Source organism: Myotis myotis, unplaced genomic scaffold (assembly GCF_014108235.1).
Source record: "Myotis myotis isolate mMyoMyo1 unplaced genomic scaffold, mMyoMyo1.p scaffold_m19_p_2, whole genome shotgun sequence".
Lineage (NCBI taxonomy): Eukaryota > Metazoa > Chordata > Mammalia > Chiroptera > Vespertilionidae > Myotis > Myotis myotis.
Window position 1 is genome coordinate 194,490,793 of NW_023416324.1, and position 19,356 is coordinate 194,510,148.

Sequence of the window (19,356 nt, forward strand, 5' to 3'; positions counted from 1 at the left end):
TTTGACTGTGTTGCATACTTACGGGACAGGGGCAGTAATGGTCTCTCTGAAAGCAACTTTTGGCTTTCCTGTGATACAAGGGCAGCCATATTCTCTTTCCATCCTCTAAAAATAGCAGGAGAAATAATTTCTTTGGTATATTTAAATTTAAAAAATAAACAGAAAGAAGAAAAATCCTAAGAATCTTAATTATTAGAAGCATTCATTTAAATACAATAGGTAAGCAAATGATTAATCTTAAATCATTTAAATATAAGGATTAGATACATGATATTAAAAAATACAAACTGCTATATAAGTGAATTCTAACTTAGACTGATTAATTTACACATACATCTTTAATATATCCACTAAAACTTCATTTTTTCATCTTATTACATATTAACTGGAATAGTATATGAAACTGTTGTCAGAATTTTGTACTCTCTCAACTTCAAAGGTATGATCATAACCAGAATTTTTAATCTTAAATCATATATCTTGTTTTCATTCAGATATACAGATCTTTCCTAGGAAAGTACGTGTCCCATCTATTCATTCTTTTATCTACATTATGATCTCCAAGTACTGACTTAGAGAATAAAACAAACAAGAAATGTTCTGAAGAGTGGGAATTGGTGGGCCAACGTTCTCAGCAAGTTTCTTCCTATAGGTTGTCTTCCTAAGGCTGGGACCAGGATATACTTAACAGAACTAACCTTGACCTAGGGATGGATGGATGGTGTAATGCAAGTCCCCTGCCCTTGATTCTGGAAGTCTGCCATGTTTTACAAATAAAAAGATTTAGAGATCAAAAATAATTAATTTGTAATACTTGGTAGAGGAAGCACATCTGGATACAAACAAGAGTGAGCTTGAACAACCGCTACTATGGACATTAGAGTTATTGACTTTTGTTCTTAACAAAGCACAGACATAAAGTGAATTTAACTTCCATGCTATTCATTACCTGAGCATAGATTTCCAGGTGTAATTCTCCCATTCCAGATACAATCGTCTCTTTGCTCTCGGTGTCAAAGTGGACTTTAAATGTGGGATCTTCTCTTGTAAACCTGCCAATACCTTTTGAAAATTTCTCCAGATCATTCTTTAAAAAAAAGGAAAGTCATTACATATTTTACTAATTGTGATATGCAATGTGACTGTTGAAAGAACTTTACTGAATGAAATTAAATACGTATGTAGTGAAGAAGTAAAGATACTCTACCATCTAGTTCCCAGGCCATACCCTCTGAATGTGTGAGCTTGGACACCACACAGCGAACAGGGAGGATATTGGTAGCTGATAGAATTTTCTTTCCATACAAGATACAAGAATCCAAGACTTAACTCTGTGTCCTTTCCTATTATATTGACAAAAACTGTCCCTTTGTGGAAAATTGCCCGTAGAGCAGAAAGGAGAATATGTGTTACTGTTACATAATCAAAGGAATCGGCATGTTTACTAAGATTCTATTGTAGACTCAAGAGGACGGTTAAGACCAACAGTAAGGCAAATGCTGCATTGAGACTTTCAAAACAATCTGCTTGGATGTGGTTTCACGCATCTTTATTCTCCTTAGATGTAATCTCCTCATGTGGTAAGCAGAATAATGGCCCTCTAAGGATATGCCCTAACCCCTCCCAAACCCGTGAATGCTACTTTACATGGTAAAGGGGACTTTGCAGATGTGATTGAGGTCACAGATATTAATAATTTGGGTGGGCCCAATGTAATCACATCGGCTTTTAAAAAAATGGAAGAGGAATGCAGAAGGGTAGGTGAAAGAGATGTGAAGAGGGAAAAAGGCAGGAAATATCTGAAGCACAAGAGGGACTCATTTCACTGTTGCTGGCACTGAAGACAGGAGAAGGGGGCCAGTCTCTAGGAGCTAGGAACAGCCCTCAGGTGACAGCAAGGAATGGGAACCCCAGCCCTGCAACCACAAGGAGCTGAATTCTTCCCGCAATCAGAGTAAACAAGGAAATAAATTGTCCCCTAGAGCCTGCAGAAAGGAACCCTGCCAATCAATATCTTGATTTTAGCCCATTAAGAACTGTATCAGATTTCTCACCTACACAACTATAAAATAATACATTTGTGATGTTTTAAGCTACTAAGTTTGTGGTAATTTTTTACAGCAGCAACAGAAAACTAACACACCTTTGAATCACCAGCATTAATAGCTATTACATGTGCGTGGAGCTGTGTGTCATGTATTTTGTATGTGTTACCTCAAATTCTAAGCACAAACCTGCAAGATAGAATTATCCACATTTTACAGGTGAGGAAACTAGGTACAGATAACTCAACTGACTTGCTCAAGGCTACAGAGACAGTACATGGCAAAGCTGAGAATGAACCCTGGGTTGGTCTATCTCCAAAGTCCTTTTCCCTTTCCCCTGCACTCGCCTGCAGGCACTCTCAACTTTCTAGATCATCCCTGCCTCCACTACTGAGATTCATAGCTTTGTGCAGTGATTTCTTCATTTAACTTAATTTACTCCAGCAAGCAGATAATCCTGAGACACCAAAAAAGCCAACCAAACAAACCAAAACAACTTTTTGGATATTGATACATTTGATTTCCCTCCATTATTATAACTATCAAGACAAAAGTCTTATATAAACTCTGAATTTAGGAATGAAGAGCATTACATCTTTACCTTCTAGCCCTGTATATTCTGAAGGGAAAAGCAAACAATTTAGCAAAGCACTCAGAACAAACTGTGGTATCAGCTATAAGACTTGCCTTTCCTCAGATTTCTGAGATGGAGTAATTTAATGTTTCTTGACACCTCAACATTCTCCTTTCTACAATGAAAAGGGTTTGTAAAATCTCAAGTTCCTCAAAATAAAATAAGTAGAAGCTATTAATGCATCCATAAGACAAACCAGAGTATGTTCTGTAAATGACATTTCCCAGATGACAAGAGGTCATAAATGTTCACTCAATGCATGAATGAGTTCATTTCAATACACCATATTAACATGACTGCTATGAATGTCAAAACCAAGACATATCAAAATCATTCATTAAGAACTAAATGATTACAGTTCAAGATCAGGACTAATTCTAAGGGCAAGGTAATGGGAATACAGAACTTATTCAAGTAATCTTGGCTTTGTAAAAAGCTAAATGACATAAAATCCAATCATAAACTTGTTATGAAAGTGAAAAAAAACAGTCTTATTTGCAGGCTCTCCATGTTATAATCAGGCACTTATTTTATAACTACCACAAATTTAGAGATGTATTCTAATCCATGAGGCAGTTAATCTATGCAGTACTTTAAAGTACTCTAAAGTACTTTAAAGTGAGGTTTTTCTACAATTTAGGACAAATGCCCATTTCCCCTCTCCCATCCCTTTATAAATCTAGGAGGTTAACTTACCATTCTGGAGCAAATGTTATACCTTTACTTAGTAAAGTGTTATTAAGCACAGTCTGATGAACACTTTAGTACCATTAATTTCTTCAAAATACTGAGGAGTAATTACTAGTGACTGACTGGTAAATTTTATATAAAAGGTGATCTCAATAGCAATGCCGGGGCTGACCAGCAGACCCTGAGGGACGGATGAATAGATTACTCTGACACTCATTTCTGTAAAAGAGAAGGCTAAGGGGCTTGTTTGACTTTAGGAACCAAAACAGCCCAATTGCCTGCCTCCTTAGGCTTTTTTTTGTAACAACAGCTTGAACTAAAATTAACCTCTAGATACAATCAGCAGGGTAAGTATCCTTGAGAAAGCACATGCTTCTACAACAGTGGTTCTCAACCTTCTGGCCCTTTAAATACAGTTCCTCATGTTGTGACCCCCAACCATAAAATTATTTCTGTTGCTACTTCATAACTATAATGTTGCTACTGTTATGAATCGTAATGTAAATATCTGATATGCAGGATGGTCTTAGGCGACCCCTGTGAAAGGGTCGTTCAAACGCCAAAGGGGTTGTGACCCACAGGTTGAGAACCGCTGTTCTACAAGGTCGGGTCTTAAAGACTAAACATAGAGATTCCAGCAAAATAGCTGGGGGCTCGGACTTGTTTGGAAAAGTCAAGGGAGGGGCTGCCACCTTTAGCAAGGTCCCCCCAGAGGCCCTCGGTCTTTCAGAGAATCCTCCTTACAGCCTTTCTAACCAAGTCCCATGCTTCCTCACACCAAACGAGAAATAGAGACCATAAGATTGCTGGTTACCACAAGGTACCATGTGCATTGTGGAGACAGATGAAAAAGAGCTCAAGTTTTATTGTGATATACTGAGTGTTAAATCAAAGTCCTACCTTGTTAGAAGGCTTCATTGCTATTGAAATGACAGGATCAGGAACATGAATTGACTCCTAAAATATTGTTTAAAAAAAAGAGAAGAATTCAAATATAGCACTGTATGGGTCAGGGTCAGGGATGGATTAACTTTAACACGTTAAGTGCTAAGCCTGTTTTGTCTTCCTTTCCGTTTAGCCCGCAATATCCGATTTCACCAGTGAGTGATGAGGTTTGGACGGAAAATATAGTGTCAGTCACCGATGACTGACATGGTGCTTAACATGTTAAAGTTCTACTTATAAAGAACAAAAGCACTCAATATCTTTAGGCTAGACAATATATATCTTGGTCTGTCTGCATTAAATAAATGAATATATTAACAGAATATTTTAATAAAGGCATCCACTTATATGATCTCCTCCCTCCCAAAACAACAAAAATAAAGTATTTATTTATTTACTTAACTGTTTAAGACCCTTAAGTTTATTGACACTTTCAGTTTAACATAATCATTTAATAAATCCAAATGCTGAGATGTGGAATTCTTATCAGCTGGCAGCTACATTTACTGTTGGTATCTTCTGTTAAGTTATTTAATCAAATTTATTATGATCACTGATAAGAGAAACAGAGAAAAGGCACTAGACTCTTTATACGTGATACCTCATTTAATCAACCACAACTCTGAGAGGCAGATATTATCTCCACTATACAAATAAAATCTTAAAGGCATGGAAAGATCATAAAGTAATGTGACTAAAGGCTAGTGGGTCATATAGTGCAGAGGTGAGACTCTAACCAGGGTCTACTTGCTTCAAAGCCTCAGTATTTTCCACAGCCTCCAGTCCCTTCATATTGTTCATGACAAGCCTGGAGAGAAAGCCTTATAATCATACTCATAAAGCATTCCTCTTATGTACAATCCCGAACAGCCTGTACATATTTATGACTTTTGTAGTGTCTTAAATCAACATTAAAACCAGACATTAGAGAATATTTTATGCAAAAACACTAATTATAAAATTATGGATCTGTTATATGATCTAGGAAACATTATAGTGTGTGCCTGTTCTTACATAAATGGACCAGTTCTTACATAAATGACCCATTGTGAATTTGTTCACTGCAAGTTACCTATCCCCTAATTACTCATACTCTTTCTTTACTGAATTCAGTAGAGGGTCTTACTGTAGCACAGCCTGCTTTCCCTAAAGGGGCACAAATGGAAAGTGAGGGAATTCAAAGTCAAGAACTGCCTAAGCATGTGTGGAGGAGAGACTATTCCATGATGTGACCTCTGTCTAGACCACGAGCTGAACTGGGCCAGAACGGAGATTGCTTGACCACAAGCCCCCCTTAGAGACTATCTGATGGTAATTAATGTTCACTCTGACATTAATAAGCAATGAGCTGGTTCCCAGAACAGGTTGTTGTCCTGACCTGGTCATGCATGTTAAGTAATTTCCACACCAGGTAACATCCATGTACTAGTAACTGTGACTATTCCCCCGTTTTTACCCCATATGATAATTTTCTGGCTCCTGTCAGGAGGGTGGAAACTGTCCACTTCATCTTGCAGCTGCCCAAAAGTGCCTCCTATGTAATTTTCCCTTAAGGAACTCTGTTAGTTGCCAGAATGGAGTGGCCTGCCTCTTTCTCCAGTTTTTCCCTGCTCTCCATTTACAGACGTAGGTTTTCAGGGTCAGGGCCTTTCTAGGGTCTACGTGTAATAAGAGCATGCTCTTCCCTTCAGGGTCCCTCAGTGATGAAAAGGGACCTATGAGTTCCACAGAGCAGGTTGTCACCAGTAAGTCAGACAGTCTAGTTGCATTTGGTGCCCTTCTGTTATGTGATCCCCAAGCCTGCCTAAATGTTAGTCTGGTCTTACAATTCTTGAGGGAAGGGTCTACTCTGGCTGCTGAGTTAGTAAGGAAGGAACATCCCATGGGGACCAGCCTGATGATGGTGATAGCAATTAGAGAGGTACCCACAATGGGGAAAAATCTCAGGGTAGAGTCAGAGCTAGTCAGATGCAACTAAATGTTGAAGAATAATGGAATGACTTTACTAAAAAACACCCAGATAAGTTAGTTTACACAGAGCACCTGTCCACCTGACATTTAAAGAGCCACAACCAAGCTATACTTGATGCCTGCAGCACTGCTCAGTGAAAACTTGTGGTTGTTTTTCTGAAATGTTAAATGTATCACATAAAAACACAGACTTTTGAGACACAAGTGAAACACAGCTTTGAAATTAAATGACTTACCATAGAAAGTCCACTATTATCTTTGTTTGTGAATGTGTCTCCACTAGCACAGTCAATGCCAAATAATGCACAGATGTCTCCAGCAAATACTTCCTCAACATCCTAAATAAAGAAATAACACAAAAATGACAAGTAATTACTTACAAGTAATACCAATCAGAACAGGGTGACTAAAGAGTACTTGCACAATAAGCACACTGCACATAAATAAATATGGCAGAATCTTACCATGGATTTTATAAAGAATTAGCTAAACCAATGCAACATCAACAATCAACCACAGCAAGCCAGACCTTAAACTGGGCCCTTATTTAAGCCACATCTCAATAGACAAGATTTTACTTTAAACAGAAACTCAGAGTTAAGGTATCACTTTGGAGTATCTGCAGTATAGATAAAACAGAGTCTCATAGTTCTAAAGTATTTCTATGGAATTAAAAAGCATGTACTATAGCCCAACTAGTGTGGCTCAGTGGTGAAGCATTGACCTATGAACGAGGAGATCATGGTTTGATTCCCGGTCAGGGCACATGCCCAGGTTGCAGGCTCAATCCTCAGTTGGGGGCGTGCAGGAGACAGCCAATAAATGACTCTCATCATTGATGTTTCTCTCTCCCTCTCCCTTCCTCTCTGAAATAATAAAAAATATATATTTTTTAAAAAGCATGTACTATATGTTGCCACAGTCCAACAATCAGATGTGTATGACAAAGGTGTACAAGAAAAACCTACAAAGGAAGTTTTGAAAACAAAGGCAGGAGAATGGAGCCCACTTTACTTAAATAATCTTAATTTCTCACAGATTCAAGCAGTTAAGAAAACAGGAAATCGAAGAACAAAGCATTGTGCCTCTGAACTTCCTTGTTTTTGTCCTTTTATATGGACAGTTCATTCATAACAGCTGTGGCTGTGAATGAGCAAGTATGTGTGTGTCATACTTCAATAGTTATACAGCTGTACAATTCTCCTAGCTTCTGGTCCATGTAACAGCTGTGACAATCTCTAATCCCTCTGGCTGCCCCCTGCTGCCTATCTCTTAAAACAGTAATTCTGTCCAATTTTGAAAGACTGCCTATTCATCTTCTAGGAGATACAAAGGTTATGGACACCAAAAATTACTGAACATACGAAGATTCTGCTCAGATTAATAAATTTCCCCAGGAATACAGAGCTGAATTGGGAAAGGGTGAGAGTAGGAGGCAACCTTGCACACTCAGTATTCCTACCAAGGCCTAATCACCCTATGGACCACAGAAAGCTAGGACAGATTCAGAGCCAATTCAAATTCAAGAGAAATTTATCTCCCAGACCACACTTTGAGAGGTTTTAAATCTTCAGATAGAGTCTAATACCATTATGGCCCTTCTTGGGGTTGGTTCTACAAATATAAAGCTTTAGTGTTAAACAGAACTTTCGGACCTGCCATATTTTAGAAAGTAAATTCACTGAACAATGTGTGAAATTATATGTGAGTTTACTACTCTCACTTACCTTTGAGAAGCACAGTTCCACTGTCCAGAAACCTATTATCCTCTTTGTAATGATGGCTCTTGAGGAAAATGTTGAATTTGTGGTTCTGAGTCATAGGGAACTAATTGCCCCTTCTCCTTAACCTTGGCCATTGAGGAAATACAGCTAACTCACAAATAGTGGTATAAACTGTGTTAACATCTACTAATTTAGCCTATACTAAAATGCTATATCAAAACTGCAGCACACCTAACTAAAAAGGAAGAAGCTAGGAAAACATTCAACTGGAAGTGATTTTCTTGTGGGGCTCAGAATACCAAGAAGACAGATCTATTTCACCTGCACTAGAGACTTTCTGACCTCTCAGTGACCAGGCACTTGCCTCCATCATGTCAGCATGCATGCGAACCAGCCGTTGCACCCGCACTTTCTTTCCTGTTCTCGTGTTGTAGATAGTGTCCCCCTTCTTCAGCTCTCCTTGATAATTGCGAATATAAGTTAGTTGTCCAAATCGACCTGCCTAGAAGTCAAGATTGGGTAAGGGCAGAAAGAATAAAAAAGAAACATAAGAATCAAAATCAGGAGCAAAACTTCACAACTATCTCCAAATATTCCCTTATCAATTTTAGTAGTTTTCAACACAGGTAAATTAAACGATTGTGTTATTCTTTTCGGCATCACAATCCGAGATACTACTTGTGCTTCCTCTGAAATAAAAGTTACTAGAAAAAATTTTAAAATTACTTATTAAAGGAATTATCCTTTTGTCTTATAATATTACTTTGTAAGTTCAGTTTAACATAAATATAAAAATAAGGTATAATGACTGTAAAGACAAAAAAAATCATTAGAAATAGCAAGACATTTAAAATACTTTGATACCTGGAAAGTTATACAATAAGAGTTTTGTAAAGCGACTGAATATAAAATGAATGATTAAGGATCAATTTCTCCTGAATAACAACTAGGTATGTATTTAAAGGTTGCCAATGCTTCCCATATTAATTTAACATAACAGCAATAAAAATCCCAAGATAAAATTTTAAACATGTAATTAGTGATTTTAAAAGTCACTTAGAAAAATGGATAAAAATAAAAAGTTTTGAAAAACTATGGTAATGAGAAGAAACTAAGACTAATATAAAAACATATTAAATATTCCAAAACTTAAAAAGTATAGAACTAGCACAAATTAGATTGAATAACCCACAGAATATAGTACAAATGTCTAAAATGTTTAATTCATTTATCAATAATGATAAAGAAAGCATGACAGTCAATGGAAAAGTACAACATTGTTCAAAACTGGTAACTGGACAACTGTTCTTGGATTGGAGAAACATTTTGGATCCTGCTTCATAGCACAGAGCAAATCAAATTCCAATTAGATTAACAATAAAAAAAATCCCACCATAAAAAAGTAGAAAAATAAATATTTTTAAATATATTCAAAGAATATTTATTTATAAATATTTAATAAATATTTAATAAATACTTATTAAATATATTCAAAGAAGAGGGTTTCTAAGGTTAAGAATGACTAAGGACAAAGACTGATAGATTTGACTATATAAATTTTAAAGTACTAATTGTTTTTAACAAGTCATCTTTATTAGAGAAAGTTCGTACAAATAATAAGATACTTTGATCCTCATTTTAGAAAAAGAGAGACAATTACAAAAGAGAAAATACAACTGCATAATAAAAACAGTATATGAAAAAAAATATTCTCTATCATTAGGAATTAAGATGAAATATTAAAATATTTTCATTTATGAAGTCAGTAATAATTTTTAATAAATAATATTCATTGCTAATAAAAGATTCACTGAAATAATCCAATACATTAATTCTGAGAGTATGAAAACAATTTGGCAATACAAACCATCAGATATTAATATATTCCATACCTTTAATTCTATAATTGCTATTCTAGGGATCCTAAGAATATATTCCTAAACACATTTTTAAAAGCTTTATGCACAAAAATTGGCACTGCAATGTTACTTCTACTTTTTAATTTAAAATTCTTTTTCCTCATTTTAGAGGTAATAAGAAGTATACTGTAAAGTTTTAAAAATAAAAATCTAGGAAAAAGCCCCCAAAATATAATTCCATCTATACCACTGTTAATACTTCCAACTTATCTACTTTTCTTCTCACATAAAATATTATGAACAGAAGCAACAATACCCCAACAAAAAGCACACCCAGTGATCAAATATTGGTTTATAAAACCATTCTCTCTTAAAAGAAACCAGGACCCCTAAAGAAGTGGCTGATTCTAGGGCTGGGGCAGGGAATATATCAGATAAGCCTGGAGCATCCTGTAGTGCCAGCAAGTGAGAAAGTAGTCAGAAAGCAAACACTGGAGAATCAGAGACTCAGGAGCCAACTGCAAGAGATGCAATGGCCAAATCAGTCAATCTAGGCACCAAAATAAGTAACATACTACTCAACTGTAACTCAAAGTACAAAATAAATACCCATAAGTATTTATGGGTATAAATAAATAAATACTGATATAAATAAATAAATGGGGATGAAAAGACAACTCTCCCATACAGAAGAATCCTATCTAATAAAAGAGAAACATGGTAATTAGCTGTACGTCCGCTACCCTTCCCATTGGCTAATCAGGGCGATATGCAAATTAACTGCCAGCCAAGATGGCGGCCGGCAGCCAGGCAGCTTGAAGCGAACATGAGGCTTGCTTGCTTCAGTGACAGAGGAAACCAACGTTCCCCACCTGCCTTGCCGGCCTCTGAGCTTGCAGTTTGAAACACTGTTACAAATATAGAAGCTAAACAAAACCCCAGAAACCTGCTTTCAGCCCGCCGGGATCTCAGAGCTGGAGTTGATACAGTGTTTCGATTATAGAACCCAAACAAACCAGATACCTGCTTTCAGCAACAGAGGCCTCAGAGCTGGAGCCAGAGCTAAAGCTGGCCCAGAATAAAAAGAAAAAGAAAAAAAGGAGCAGTTGGGAGCTTCAGTCACCCGCCAGCCTGAAAACAGCCCTCCGCCCCTCACCCAGACTGGCCAGGCACCCCAGTGGGGACCCCCACCCTGAAGGGTGTGTGACCAGCTGCAAACAGCCATCATCCCCTTACCCAGGCTGGCCAGGCACCCAAGCGGGACCCCCACCCTGATCCAGGACACCCTTAAGGGCAAACCAGCCAGCCCCCACCCGTGCACCAAGCCTCTATCCTATATAGTAAAAGGGTAATATGCCTCCCAGCACCGGGATCAGTGTGACAGGGGGCAGCGCCCAAACCCCCTGCCAGGAGCCGGTCCATCCTTGCTGCTTGACACAGTCGCTGCAGGGAAGAAACATCTGCACAGCATATGTTTCAAGGGACCTGGTGTATATGGCATACTGTTCTTAATGTTTGCTCACCTTCTTGGGGCTATTTGTTTTAACCAAGGTCACCTCTCCGAGAAAGGTTGTTTCCCCAGGTAGGGATTTTCCCCTGAAGTTAGGGAGGGAATAAAACCCCTTAACTAAGTGCCAGGCGGGTAGTTAATCACTTTAACTGGGGTTGAACCCCAGCAACCCCCTGATCGTCCTGTGGCTCTGTGTGTGACAGGGGGTGGGGCCACAACCTCCCTATCTGCCCTGCTCTGTTCATGACAGGGGAAGGCACCCCAACCCCCTGATCGCCCTGCGGATCTGTGTGTGACAGGGTGAGGTGCCCCAACCCCCATATCGGCCCTGCTCTGTGTGTGACAGGGTGCGGCGCCCCAACCCCTCCCCCCCACAGGCCCTGCTCTGTGTGTGATGGGGTAGAGCCATAACCTCCCCATCGGCCCTGCCCTGAGTGTGAGAGTGGCGGTGCCCCCACCCCCTGATCTGCCCTGCTCTGTGGGTGATAGAGGGCGGCACCCCAACCCCCTGATCCGCCCTGCTCTGTGCGTGACAGGGGGAGCTCCCCAACCCCCTGATCGACCCTGCTCTGTGCATGACAGGGTACGGAGCCCCAACCCCCCTGATGGGCCCTGCTCTGTGCATGACTGGGGGCAGCACCCCAACCCCGATTGGCCCTGCTCTGTGTGTGACAGGGGGTGGCGCCGCAACCTCCCCATCGACTCTGCCTTGAGTGTGACAGGGGGCGGTGCCCCAACCCCCCAATCGGCCCTACCCTGAGCGTGACTGAGGGTGGCATCGCAACCTCCCAATCCGCCCTGCTCTGTGCATGACAGGGGGCGGCGCCCCAACTCCCCAATCAGCCCTGCTCTGAGTCCAACCAGGGGCTGCCCTAGGGATTGGGCCTGCCCTCTGCCACCCGGGAGCAGGCCTAAGCCAGCAGGTCATTATCTCCCAAGGGGTCCCAGACTGGGAGAGGGCACAGGCCAGGCTGAGGGACCCCCCTCCCCCACCCAAGTGCACAAATTTTTGTGCACCGGGCTTCTAATAAAAGCTTAATATGCTAAGTGTCTGGTTGTCCATTCAACCAATCAAGGCATAATATGCTAATGATATGCTAAGGCCACTCAACCACTCACTATGATGTGTACTGACCACCAGGGGGCAGACGCTCCGACTGATAGGTTAGCTTGCTGCTGGGGTCCGGCCGATCAGGACTGAGCGAGATGTGCCGGACATGCCCTGGAGCCCCCCCTTGGGCCCTCCCCGACTGGCCCACCTCCCGCATCCCTCCCCGGCCCTGATCGTGCACCGGTGGGGTCCCTCAGTGTGGCCTGCGCCCTCTCGCAATCCAGGACCCCTTGGGGGGTGTTGGAGAGTCAGTTTCAGCCCGATCCCGCAGGCCAGGCCGAAGGTCCCCATTGGTGCATGAATTCGTGCACTGGGCCTCTAGTACCAAATAAGGGGATACTGCTCCCTCAAGGAGGTAGAGCATAATTCCCCACTCAGGTATGAGATGTGCACAGTAACTTCCTTCTAAAAAGTCAGTATAGAAAAGGGGAAAAAAAGAGTAATATTGGAGAAACATAGCCAAATCTGTCAGAAGAGTCACTTAGCAATAGGAATAAAAGCCTAAAAGAAGATTTCTATAAATAGCAGTTAAGTACATTAGCAAGCAACTTACCTCCAATTTAAAAGCCAGGCCTACAAATGAGTGGGAATTGTCTCTGTTGGAGTTCATTAAGATTTTGGTTTTTTCTTTTGAGTCACTTAAAATAAAAGAAATATAACTGTGAGATGCAACAACTGACATTTCTTTTACATAAATTTGTTTCCTCAGAGTATTATCTGAGAAAAAGCACATCAGTTACTACATTGTGATAAGATCAGAGGAAATGGGGAAAAAACCGCACAGAAATGGTCTTGTAGAGAATTTTCTAAAGATTTAAATCTTGAGGGATAATATATCACACTTCTAACTCACAAATAAGATATAATATGGGAAATGGGATAATAAATATTTTTGTATATGCCAAAATTGTTACCCAAATAGAAATGGTGATTGTTTTTGTAAAGTATGAAAAATAACACAAATACAACATAACTAGAAAAATCATTCTTACATTCTTTCATAGTGCACAATGTTAAAAGTATTTCTGCATAAACTAAGAATCAATTTCCAAGACTTACTCCTCCTGCTTGAGCATAGCATAATTCTGGACTTCAGATGGATTTGGGAGGTAGTCTAAAACAGCATCTAAAAGAGGCTGAACTCCTTTGTTCCTCAAGGCACTTCCCAAAAAGACAGGAGTAAATGACCTACTTAAAGTAGCTCTGCGGATTGCAAGCTACAAAAGAAAAAGAAAAAAAGAAATGATTAGTCAATCTTAAAAATTACATCTGTGTTTCAGATCAATTACAAACCAACAAATAAATGAATTAATACTCTTTGGAGTATTGGCTCTAGTGGAGACTAGGATCATGTAGGCCCTCTATAACTTAAGGTCAAAATTCAAAACAAAGGAGAAAAAAAAACCGAAACAAAACAATTCCTTTTTCAGGCCTAGGAAGCTGCTTTAACACTTTTGAAATGTCACTAATTTTTAATTTGGTAAAAATATATATATACAACGCTGGCCGGTGTGGCTTGGGGCTGAGCATCAATCCATGCACTGAAAGGTCACTGGGTTGGAATTCCGGTTAGGGCACATGTTCTGGTTGCGGGTTTGATCTCTTGCATGCGGTCAAGGGCATATAGCTTGGTTGCAGGCTCAATTCCTGGCCCTGGTAAGGGCACCTGCAGGAAGCACAAATCGATGTGTCTCCCTCACATCTGACATTTCTCTCTCTGTCTCTCCTCGTCCCTTCCACTCTCTCTAAAAAATCAATAGAAAAATATTGAGTGAGGACTTATTTTGAAAGTACTTGCCTTTAAATCAGAAATTGAGGGGATCTTTTCTTCCAGGAACATCTCACCAAGCTGCTCGTCTGAATTAGCAACACTTTCAATCAGCTCCTGGCGGTGGTCAGCTGCCGCAGCCCTGAATTCCGCTGGAATTTCCTCATAGCGAACAATCTGACTAAGAAATGTTTATATTGGTACTTTAAGGATGTACAATCAAATATATAAAGCACCAATGAAAATGTTAAACTAATAGCTAAAATATCTTTTTAGATGAGAAAGAGCTCTGATATATTTGTATTAATATGGCAAATAATACTAATGCATATCTTTAAAATTCAGACAGATAATGGGCAAAACAGGCAAAGCAAATTGCTCCAGATTGAACTATTAGTAAATGGAAGAGCCAAGATGCAAAGCCAACCTGGCTCCATGTGAGTACCTGAAAATTCTATTTACCAAATTATTCCAAACATCTCAGTCTCTTACAGGCAGGATTAGAGACCCAATTATTCCTTTCCAAAGTAACAAACCCAATCACACAATTTTAACACAGAATACTCCTTTTGTAGTAAAAAAAGTTTACTAATATTTGACAAAGGAGGCAAGAATATAGAATAGAGTCAAGACAGTCTCTTCAATAAATGGTGTTGGGAAAATTGGACAGATATATGCAAAAAAAAATGAAACCAGACCACCAACTTACACCATACACAAAAATAAACTCAAAATGGATAAAGGACTTAAACATAAGACGGGAAACCATAAAAATATTAGAAGAACCCACAGGCAGCAAAATCTCAGACATATGCCAAAGCAGTATCTTCACCAATACAGCTCCTAGGGCACTGGAAACTAAAGAGAAAATAAACAAATGGGACTATATCAAAATAAAAAGCTTCTGCACAACAAAAGAAACCATCAACAAAACAACAAGAAAGCCCACTGCATGGGAGAACATATTTGCCAATGTTATCACCAATAAGGGTTTGATCTCCAACATTTACAGGGAACTCATACAACTTAACAAAAGGAAGATAAACGATCCAATCAAAAAAATGGGCAAAGGACCTAAATAGACACTTTTCGAAAGAGGACATTCAGAAAGCCGAGAGACATATGAAAACATGTTCAAAGTCACTAATCATCCGAGAGATGCAAATCAAAACAACATTGTGGTACCATCTCACACCTGTCAGTCTGGCTATCATCAACAAATCAACAAACGACAAGTGCTAGAGAGGATGCAGAGAAAAGGGAACACTCATGCACTGCTGGTGGGAATGCAGACTGGTGCAGCCACTATGGAAGACAGTATGGAGTTTCCTCAAAAAGTTAAAAATGGAACTCCCATTTGACCCAGTGATCCCACTTCTAGGAATATATCCCAAGAAAACAGAAACACAGATGAGAAAGGATATATGCATCCCTATGTTCATAGCAGCACAATTCACCATAGCTAAGATTTGGAAACAGCCTAAGTGCCCATCAGCAAATGAGTGGATTAAAAAACAGTGGTACATCTACACAATGGAATACTTCGCTGCAGTAAAAAAGAAATTCTTACCATTTGCTACAGCATGGATTGAACTGGAGAGCATTATGCTAAGCGAAATATTTATCAGAGAAAGATAAATATTACATGATCTCACTCATTTGTGGAATATAATGAACAACATACTGATGAACAAAATCAGATCCAGAGACAGAGAAACATCAATCAGACTGTCAAACCTCAGAGGGAAGGTAGAGGAGGGCGGGTGTAAGGGGGAGAGCAGGGGTAATGGGGAGAGATCAACCAAAGGACTTGTATGCATGCACATAAGCCTAACCAATGGATACAGACACCAGGGGGGTGAGGGCATGAGTGGGGGTGGGGGGTGGGGGGGTGGGCAATGGGGTTATAAGGACACATATGTAATACCTTAATAAAGGGAAAAAAAAAAGAAAAAAAAAAGTTTACTAAAAACGACAGACTCTTCAACTTTAGCCCGTTCTCCATTCCTTAGTAGAGGCCAAATAGGTAAGAGACACAGATAAAATATATACAACCAAGAAGTGAATATACTTGATATTTAGAAATATTAGTACAACAGTTTTCAAAGTATCTTTAAAATGGAAACTAATGTCAAAAAAATAATAATCTTTTCAGAAAACATGTACCTAAATAAAAAAGCAAAAGCCAATTGCAAATACTTCTAAAGAATGTTCTTCATAGTCTTTAGAACTTAATTTCTTCCTTTCTGTTAAGCTCTTTAGTGCTTAGACTTTTATGTCAGAATCAAAATATACAAATCCAGTGGCCCAGGCTGGGAAAGGGTGCAGGTATATTAAGAAGTGCCATCTGTGGTCCTGATGTGCAACAAGTTTAAAAGCCTCTAATTTAGAAGACAGAAACTTGTGCCCTGGTAATTCTGGGGAAGTGGATTTGTTTATTTACAAATATTTTTTGAGTCCCTATTATGTACCAGATACCTCTAGGGCTGGGGAAAATAGCAATGAATAAAGCTGATAAAAAATCTGTCCTCTTGGGCCTTACATTGTAAGGAATAGATAAACTTGTTGTCATTACTCAGTTGTCACACAAGAGGTGTGAGAAACACTTCATCTGCTGGACAGCTCCCATCTTTTTCCTGCCCACAAGATGGCTGATCAAGATAAATTCTGTTTAACTGATCACGACACCCTTTACCTACCTGCCAGACCAGCAATCCTAGTTCCATAGCAAAGGAAGGAAACCCCTCAAGAAGTACCTTTGGAAAAACTGCCAGGCTGCTGAGGCCACTACTCAGAACAAAGGGTCACTTATGACTGACTCCCCCACATTGTCTAGATTAGTGGCACTCAAAGTGTGGTCTATAGACCTGCAACATCAGCGTCTTTGAGAGCTTTCCAGAATGCACATTCCAGGCCCCACCCTAAGAGCTACTGAATCAGAATCTCTGGAGGTGGACACAGGAATATGTGTTTGTTAAAGCTCTCCAGGTGATTTTCCTGAATGCCATGGTTTGATAATCACTGAGAAACCATAGTGATTTACATGCAAAAGTCACTCAAAAGTTGATTGATGAACCAAATACCATGTCATTTACCAATTTGCTTCTTGTATTGCCTAAACCACCTCTGTACAATCTTTAATTGCTTTTTACATAGTAGTCTTTTTATCTTTGCAATACCATGAAGTAGGTAGAGGGAATATTTATGATGCGTATTTTCTTTCCAGTTTTTATCACAATATCCAGGATGTAGCTGCCCCCTAAAAGTTCACAGACTGAATGAATGAATGCAACATTACATTACTAGCTCAGGCTGAAGGCCTCCTTCCACCATACCATGCAAGTCATAATACAATTCAAATATATTACCCAACAAGTAACACACTCTCCCTTGGAATGAATACTAGGCAAAATGGGAAGCAACTAGGATTAAAGGCAGTAAAACAAAATCATCATAGAGGATATTCTTCCAGCCATATTTCAAAAGTTGTTTGTTTAAATAACTCATCCTTTTCCTTCTCGTCAATATCTTTTAAAATGTAAGAGTTATTTAACAGTATATTTTTAATACTTACCCAAAGTCTCCATCAAAATAGATGGCTCGTTCCTCAATAAGATCTATAATACCTTTAAAGTCACCCTCCAAACCAATGGGTATCTGCACAAATGCTGCATTATGATTTAGTTTAGACCTGAAAAATAAAAATACACATTCTTACCTCCTTTTTTCTCCCCAAATCCCTTTGAAATTAAAAAAAAAAAAAATGTAATGGTAGATGCTGTTTACTTTGGGAGGGGGTGTCATCAGCAGTCAGAACAGAAGCTATAAAGCAGTTGAGAACAGACTGACAGCCAAACTCATCATGCTCACGAAGCTACAACCCTATTTAGGCAATAAAAAGAACTCTAAAAGGATAGTAGGATAACTATGTCCACATCTCATTCTTGAACAGCTGACTCTAGCCAAACAGAATATAGCTATCTGAAGGGAAGTTCTTGGGGGAAAACTCTCAGAGCAGGTGTTAAAGTCAGACCCTTATTATCAGCCTATAACTCCATCAGGCACACCTACTGAATAAAACCTACACTCACAGACAGGGATTCTCACTTAAGGAGAAATATGTTCTAGCTACCTAGATTCTACGTGCCCATCTATGATTATGGCTAGATAACTAGGAATCAACAAATATTTGAAGGAAACCAATAACTTGAAAGAGAGGTATGAGCTCAAGAAATAGTACTACACTCCAAGGAGAGAGATAATAGAAGAAAATAAAATGTAAAGGTATGAGAAGTAATTATCTCTATTAATAAAAATACTGCAATAAAAGAGAAAGTGTATGGAAATTAACTATATATAATTGCTGAAATTAAAAAGAACAAACAGGCTAAATAACTGAAGGGATGCGGATGAATAGCAGATTAGTGAACTAGAAGATTGACCTCAAGAATTAGTCATTGCCCAGTCCAAAACAGAGACAGAAAGTATGGCACAGAGACCAGATGCAGAAATTAAAACACAGAGACCAAATGAAGTTTCAAAATCTGTTTAAAGGGAGTCACAAAATGAGAAAACAGGTAAAAAGGGAGTGGAGTAAACCAAATTAGTCAAATAGATGCTAAAAGAGAATACTCCTAAAATTCAGAAAAAGACTTAGTAGAAAGAGTCCCTATATTGCCAACCACAATTAAAATATAGTCATAAAGATGAAGAGTAAAAATGTTTCATTTTCCCAAGAAAATTTTACAAGTATCCAATAAAGGACAAATTTTACTCTCATATTCTCAAAGATATCACTTTTATCAAAGTGCATACAGCAATACAGTCACTTAAAGTTCCTCAACACCAGATCTTTTGTCATCAGACACATCACTCTCAGTCTTTCCATTATCATGAACTTTGCTGCCTATGTCGTTCTTGTGTCTATCAGCTCTCTCTTGTGAAATGAGCTCCGCTTACACATCTACAAGAGGTGAAAAGTGAGACTGACTCTTTTCAAAGGCTATCTGAAAATATATAGAATTGTGCAATGCAACACGCTATAAATACCACTGGGTTATCCCTGGCACAGAGCGCAAGTGTTCCTGTTGTCTTAGCAG

At 39.1% G+C, this 19,356-nt stretch overlaps 1 protein-coding gene across 1 annotated transcript in view; it reads right to left on the reverse strand.

Moving 5' to 3' along the window:
• Window positions 1-19,356, reverse strand: part of GFM1 (G elongation factor mitochondrial 1) — a 42,261-nt gene that overhangs the window by 18,717 nt on the left and 4,188 nt on the right. The window contains exons 5-13 of the mRNA XM_036349412.1: window positions 17,832-17,948; window positions 14,288-14,438; window positions 13,549-13,706; window positions 13,043-13,127; window positions 8,374-8,511; window positions 6,522-6,623; window positions 4,270-4,326; window positions 950-1,087; window positions 23-105 (exon numbers count right to left, since the gene is read on the reverse strand). Coding sequence (XP_036205305.1) covers window positions 23-105; window positions 950-1,087; window positions 4,270-4,326; window positions 6,522-6,623; window positions 8,374-8,511; window positions 13,043-13,127; window positions 13,549-13,706; window positions 14,288-14,438; window positions 17,832-17,948 — 1,029 coding nt within the window. The remainder of the gene's footprint in view (window positions 1-22; window positions 106-949; window positions 1,088-4,269; window positions 4,327-6,521; window positions 6,624-8,373; window positions 8,512-13,042; window positions 13,128-13,548; window positions 13,707-14,287; window positions 14,439-17,831; window positions 17,949-19,356) is intronic.